General features: G+C 44.5%; 1 protein-coding gene across 1 annotated transcript; it reads left to right on the top strand.

The window, feature by feature from the left end:
• LOC138358899 (uncharacterized) lies at positions 1-6,004 on the top strand. Its single transcript, XM_069317255.1, has 3 exons — positions 1-95; positions 4,690-5,260; positions 5,540-6,004. The coding sequence occupies exons 1-3, from the start codon at positions 1-3 to the stop codon at positions 6,002-6,004; spliced, it is 1,131 nt and encodes a 376-aa protein (XP_069173356.1).
• Positions 6,005-7,169: the final 1,165 nt, after the last annotated feature.

The raw sequence follows: 7,169 nt of genomic DNA, 5'->3' as shown, positions 1-7,169 counted from the left end.
ATGAGGCACAATAACGTGGCTGAAAAGTGTCGACCAAACCGCACACTAGAAAGTGAAGAGACAGACGACGTTTCACTTATTCTTAAGTCAAGCAGGTATTGGCTGCCTTAGCTGGAGCACCTGGATTATGGGACGTCTCCTTTGTCCCGTTCTCCCATTGGCTGGCGACGTTTCTACTCGTAACACTAATTGAGAAACCATCAGCAGGGCAGTTTGGTTACGTTTCGTTACGTTCGGTTACGTTAATACGGTGTATTATTGACGATAATGTGAAAATAAGGAATTCAAAAAATATTTCAGTGTGGCTGACAATTCCGTTTACAGAAAACCAAATTTAGCATACATTTTATATTTTAAATCAATGATTTATAATACAATAACGTTATAACTTGAGGATAATCTCTGTTTACGACAAAGGTTCATTTACCAGTTAACATGTAGACTATTACTGGAACCTTAATATTCTTTCAGATCATCACATATATCTAAGTAATTATACAGGTGGTTTGAAGGGGTGGGGTGGTGGGGGGAAGGAATTATCAAGAGAAAGCGCCAAGCCATTACGACTAGGATTTGGGATGGAACGTGGGGGAAGGAATGGTGCCCCAATCACTTGGACGGTCGGGGATTGAACGCCGACCTGCATGAAGCGAGACCGTCGCTCTACCGTGGGGGGAAGGGGGTGTGTGTCTCATAGTAATAGATTTGCTGTGAGGACGCACTCATGTCTGAGAAAATAATGAGGTTATCTAATAAGTTCGAACCCTCGTGCGTTGACTCCTTGGGAGAACAGAAACATTCTTATTATGTTTTTGTGAAGAGTAAAGCTGAAATTGAAATTGAAATTGAAATAAGTTTATTGAGGTAAAATACACACAAAGGGATGAGGTAGCTCAAGCTATTCTCACCCCATTCAGTACAACGTGTTAATATATACATAGACAAATATATATACATAGACATAGAGTAAAGCTGTATTTAGCAATAATCAAGAAACGCCTATACCATTACTTATGCATCAGGGGCCAGATTCACGAAGCAGTTACGCAAGCACTTACGAACGTGTACATCTTTCCTCAATCTTTGACGGCTTTGGTTACATTTAATAAACAGTTTACAAGCATGAAAACTTGCCAATCAACTGTTGTTATTGTTATAAACAGCCTCCTGGTGCTTCGGAGCTCATTAACTGTTTAATAATTGGAAACAAAGCCGCCAAAGATTGAGAAAAGATGTACAGGTTCGTAAGTGCTTGCGTAACTGCTTTCGTGAATCTGGCCCCAGATCCAGATTTTCCAGAACGGATTGGCTGAGAGAACAGAAAGACCCCAGATGTATGGGGGGCGGGGGGGGGGGGGGGTAGAAATAGCCTAAGCTACTCTATCCCTTTGAGATGTATTTTTTCTTGCCTCAATAAACATACTTGAACTTGAACCCCAGATCTTAAAGACGACGCCATTAACTACTTAGCCCTGGAAACACAAACCGAAACTGTCTATTTTCCGCTTGTTACAACTCGTAGAAAACTTGTTACATCTTGGCTTAACGTGTTTATGACGTATTATTGTTACAACTTGCTATATTGGTTGTTATAACTGGTTAGGAGGTGTTAAAACTTGTTCGAACGTTGTACCAACGTCGTAGTTTCGCTGTGTGTGTTTGGCGCGCGCGCGGCCCCAATTCCGCGTGAGGCCGACAAAGGAATTGGCAAATGAGGCTACGAAATGACGATAACAAGTGGACATTAATTACTTTACGGTTGTCTTGAGGTGGTTCCAAAGATCAATGTTTCCTGGGCCCCGCCTCCGACTAGGCCAAAAAGTTTAGTCAAAATACCAGTCAAAATGTCTCCTAGGGCTAGGCCTTATCACTCAAACACTCGACTCTATAGTACCCAAATACCGACCACCTAGAACACCTGTAATTGGCTGTTTGAATCATTAAACACTGACTTCTGTTTTATATGTCTGTGGGGGAGGTTGTACACGTGGCTTCAGATCGTGACCTTACATACGACACCTGCCAGTCATATTTACTACACGATAAGGCTGATTACCGGAGATAAGAGGCGCGGGCAAACGACCTTACAATAGCGGCTACTTGAGGCTACCGCGCAGGAGCAAACTGACCAAGGCCAAATTCTTCCAAAGTAGGGTCTAAGACCTGAGGAAAATTTGTAACCCTCTACGTCATCACTGCTTTTGAAAGACACCAATCCTAGCCTAGGATAAGCTACGATACGTTAGATTAGGCTATCAAACCGTCGCAAACCTAATCTAGCCTAACCCAGGCCAATCTAACCTAACCCTAACCCTACGAAAATAAGAGATAATATATTCTGAGTCTTTATATAAGGAGGTGCGTGATGTCATTAATACGTCATCACGCTCATTTCGGTACAGGTTTTGGATCGTACTACAGTCTTCAGGTTGTGAGCGGTTACACCAACAAGCGGGGCGGAAGCTGCCCACCCTGGCGGACGTGTCGCAAAAGAAATATGTGAAGAGGCGTTTGATATGGTGGTTGAGGTGGTACTTGAACGAGGAGGGTAATTCAAATTAATGATTAATGAGCGCACGAGGACTCGGGAATGGCAGTTACAACGCCAGGCAGGCGCCTGTATGTGTGTGTGTGTGTGTGTGTGTGTGTGTGTGTGTGTGTGTGTGTGTGTGTGTGTGTGTGTGTGTGTGTGTGTGTGTGTGTGTGTGTGTGTGTGTGTGTGTCTCTCTCTCTCTCTCTCTGTTGCTAGGTTACCACCATCCCCCCCTCTCCACCCCAGCACCTATTCCACCTATCCCTCCAATCCCGAACGACACTCATCAATACACTATTACCTATCCCTTCTCCGTTCTTCATTCATACCCCTTCCCTAGAGGAAAAAATATCCTAGGTTAATGCTAATTTTCTTTGATTCAACGATATTTTGTAAATAATGCGAAATAAGGAATTCAAAACTATTTCAGTGTGCCCGAGAATTCCATTTACAGAAAATCAAATTTGAAAAAAAATGTTAATATTAAAAAACTCATTAATATTATACCAGCATGGTCCAAGCTTTCCCTAATACGTTTTGTTTTTTTACGAAATCGACCAATCCGTTAAAAAGACGACCTATTAGTAAAAAGAAATTAAAGTACCGTGGGCCAGATTCACGAAGCAGTTACGCAAGTACTTACGAACGTGTACATCTTTCCTCAATCTTTGGCGGCTTTGTTTACAATTATTAAACAGTTAATGAGCTCCGAAGCACCAGGAGGCTGTTTATAACAATAACAACAGTTGATTGGCAAGTTTTCATGCTTGTAAACTGTTTAATAAATGTAACCAAAGCCGTCAAAGATTGAGGAAAGATGTACACGTTCGTAAGTGCTTGCGTAACTGCTTCGTGAATCTGGCCCCAGGTTCGTAAGTGCTTGCGTAACTGCTTCGTGAATCTGTCCTCGTATGATTGCCGTTTTCTATGCATCGGCTTTCCTAGGCGAGCTGTTAGGCTTGATGAATACAGTTGCATTTATTACGTAGTGACGAATAGAGAACCCGCTGCTGCCTGATACGTGAGACACATTATCCTACGGCTCTCTAGAGATGAACATCTGTAGCCCGCACCAGCACGGACAGCTCTGTTGATCAGCACTATATTCACCCAGCAGCAACAGCAGTATTTTAGTGAAACGTATTCCCCTAGTGGCACTAGAGTAAACTAGTGACACTAGAGTAAACTAGTAGTACCCCCCCCCATGTAGCCCCCCCCCCATCACCGGGGAAGAGAAAGGAACCTCTGAGAATCATGTTCATTTACGATTATTTGGACAAAGTAGAAGGAAAATAAATGCTTAAGTGAGGCCTTCACTTTCGTAAGATGTCTTGGAGTGGGGAGAGGGGGGGGGGGGGTTAGAGGGATGGTGAGAGGTTGGGAGGGATGGTGAAAGGGGTAGGGAAGGATGGTGAAGGGGGTAGGGAAGGATTGTGAAGGGGGTAGGGAAGGATGGTGAGGGGGTAGGGAAGGATTGTGAAGGGGGTAGGGAAGGATTGTGAAGGGGGTAGGGAAGGATGGTGAGGGGGGGTAGGGAAGGATTGTGAGAGGTGCTATCAAACACTAATTCACATTTTCTTCTCCTTATCTCTTCAATTTAAAGTCATACTTGTCCCTGTTCATCTCATCTATCCCGCTTAATATCTTGTATGTGGTGATCATATCCACTATATCTTTCCTTCACTCCCCCTAACGTTCCGAGATTCAATTCACTTAACGTGTGCTCGTAACCTCTTAATTCTGCCATAAGTCTTTACTGCAAATCTCTGCACGTTTTCAAGTTTCATTCCGTGCTTCACTATGGATTCCACGCCAGCGCTGCATATTTTAGTACTGGTCTTATGTTGGTTATTTAGATTCCCTTGAAAGTTTTTTTATTTATATTTTCTAATGACATCTTTTCACGTGTTTCAAAAAGAGAAAAACTGAACTTAAACATTCCTCGGCCGATTATATTACATATATATACAACATGAGGCTTAATATAGAGCATATTAGAGCTAGGAGTGACTCTACACGTTAAGCTCTATAGAGCTCTCTATTGCTTAGCCATTTGGGCTAATTAAATAATACAATTTAATTAATTTAATAATACAAAAAGTGAACTTTTTGGGGGGTTCAAAAGGACCATTTTTGTTCACTGGTGAACGTGTCAGAAGAACGTATCACGGGAGGAAGAGAACGTATCAGGAAGTGAACGTATCAGGAAGAGAACGTGTCAGGAAGAGAACGTGTCAGGAAGAGAACGTATCAGGAAGAGAACGTGTCAGGAAGAGAACGTGTCAGGAAAAGAACGTGTCAGGAAGTGAACGTATCAGGAAGAGAACGTGTCAGGAAGAGAACGTGTCAGGAAGAGAACGTGTCAGGAAAAGAACCTGTCAGGAAGTGAACGTATCAGGAAGAGAACGTGTCAGGAAGAGAACGTGTCAGGAAGAGAACGTATCAGGAAGAGAACGTGTCAGGAAGAGAACGTGTCAGAAAAAGAACGTGTCAGGAAGAGAACGTGTCAGGAAGAGAACGTATCAGGAAGAGAACGTATCAGGAAGAGAACGTATCAGGAAGAGAACGTGTCAGGAAGAGAACGTATCAGGAAGAGAACGTGTCAGGAAGAGAACGTATCAGGAAGAGAACGTATCAGGAAGAGAGCGTATCAGGAAGAGAACGTATCAGGAAGAGAACGTATCAGGAAGAGAACGTGACAGGAAGAGAACGTATCAGGAAGAGAACGTATAAGGAAGAGAACGTATAAGGAAGAGAACGTATCAGGAAGAGAACGTATAAGGAAGAGAACGTGACAGGAAGAGAACGTATCAGGAAGAGAACGTGTCAGGAAGAGAACGTGTCAGGAAGAGAACGTATCAGGAAGAGAACGTGTCAGGAAGAGAACGTGTCAGGAAAAGAACGTGTCAGGAAGTGAACGTATCAGGAAGAGAACGTGTCAGGAAGAGAACGTGTCAGGAAGAGAACGTGTCAGGAAAAGAACCTGTCAGGAAGTGAACGTATCAGGAAGAGAACGTGTCAGGAAGAGAACGTGTCAGGAAGAGAACGTATCAGGAAGAGAACGTGTCAGGAAGAGAACGTGTCAGAAAAAGAACGTGTCAGGAAGAGAACGTGTCAGGAAGAGAACGTATCAGGAAGAGAACGTATCAGGAAGAGAACGTATCAGGAAGAGAACGTGTCAGGAAGAGAATGTATCAGGAAGAGAACGTGTCAGGAAGAGAACGTATCAGGAAGAGAACGTATCAGGAAGAGAGCGTATCAGGAAGAGAACGTATCAGGAAGAGAACGTATCAGGAAGAGAACGTGACAGGAAGAGAACGTATCAGGAAGAGAACGTATAAGGAAGAGAACGTGACAGGAAGAGAACGTATCAGGAAGAGAACGTATAAGGAAGAGAACGTGTCAGGAACAGAACGTATCAGGAAGAGAACGTGTCAGGAAGAGAACGTGACAAGAGAACGTGCCAAATGAACGTGTCAGGGGAGGAAGAGAACGTGCCAAGTGAACGTGTCAGAGGGGAACGACGCAAGAGGAAAAAGGATCGTGGGAACTAGCCGGTCTCCGACCAGCCGGCGGCTCCCAGTCCCATATCACCAATAACGAGTTCCAGCTTCCCCCCCCCCCCAACTCCGCATCCGAGGAACCCGAGTTCGATCCCCCGAGGGAGGAGGGGCGGGACATATAAATGCTTGACACTCTTCCTGATGCCTCTGTTCACCTAAACAGGCACCCGGGGCTTAGGCAACTGTTGTGTCCTGCGTGGGAGGGTGGAATATGGGGAGATGGGGGTAGATTAGGGGGTAGATTGTGGGGTGGAAGGGAGGGGGGTGGATGGGTAGTGGGGGTGTTGAGTAGTTGAGTACCTATAGATGTACTCACCTACAGGTACTCACCTGGGTGTGCTTGCAAGCTGGGCTCCTGGGCCCCGCCTTCCGAACGTTCTTGGATTATTACATCCGATTCATTTCTCATACAAGTAAACAGTAAACAAATTTACTGCTGAATGAACAGAGGCCTAAGATGAAAGATAAACATTGCCCAAACGTCTCTATCCTTGTTGCGGGAAATTGAACCCGAGACATAGCTATCGTTCCGTCTCCCAAGATATCATCAAGGAGCACTCAATCCTTCAAGATACAACTTGCACTCAGACGGTATGTTAAGCTGTTTGTAGCGACCGACATCCCGTGCTCTCTCTGTCTCTCTCTCTCTCTCTCTCTCTCTCTCTCTCTCTCTCTCTCTCTCTCTCTCTCTCTCTCTCTCTCTCTCTCTCTCTCTCTCTCACAGTCCGTGTTTGCCTATTTCCCTTTAATTTCCTTCTTCTGTGGAGACTTTCTCTTCTAGACAAGAGAGAGAGAGAGAGAGAGAGAGAGAGAGAGAGAGAGAGAGAGAGAGAGAGAGAGAGAGAGAGAGAGAGAGAGAGAGAGAGAGAGAGAGAGAGAGAGAGAGAGAGAGAGAGAGAGAGAGAGAGAGAGAGAGAGAGAGAAAGATATCACCCGTGATATCAGTCACGCACACAGCAACAATTGTCCGGGCCAGGATAGCTGGCGCCCAATAGGGCTACCACCTCCACCAACCACCTTACCGTAATTATCATCACCATTTCTAACATTATCACCATCATTTCCACCATTAT

The sequence above is a fragment of the Procambarus clarkii genome, chromosome 87, assembly GCF_040958095.1.
Source record: "Procambarus clarkii isolate CNS0578487 chromosome 87, FALCON_Pclarkii_2.0, whole genome shotgun sequence".
In the NCBI taxonomy this organism is placed as follows: Eukaryota; Metazoa; Arthropoda; class Malacostraca; order Decapoda; family Cambaridae; genus Procambarus; species Procambarus clarkii.
The sequence above is the reverse complement of the archived record's forward strand: the minus strand, read 5'-3'. Positions and strand labels throughout refer to the sequence as shown.

What these genes read in the sequence shown, in the direction of transcription:
- LOC138358899 (XM_069317255.1), top strand. Translation starts at nt 1, where the DNA reads ATGAGGCACAATAACGTGGCTGAAAAGTGTCGACCAAACCGCACACTA. An exon ending in CTTATTCTTAAGTCAAGCAG is followed by an intron (nt 96 to 4,689) that starts GTATTGGCTGCC and finishes TGAACGTGTCAG; the next exon opens with AAGAACGTATCACGGGAGGA. An exon ending in GAACGTATCAGGAAGAGAAC is followed by an intron (nt 5,261 to 5,539) that starts GTATAAGGAAGA and finishes TGAACGTATCAG; the next exon opens with GAAGAGAACGTGTCAGGAAG.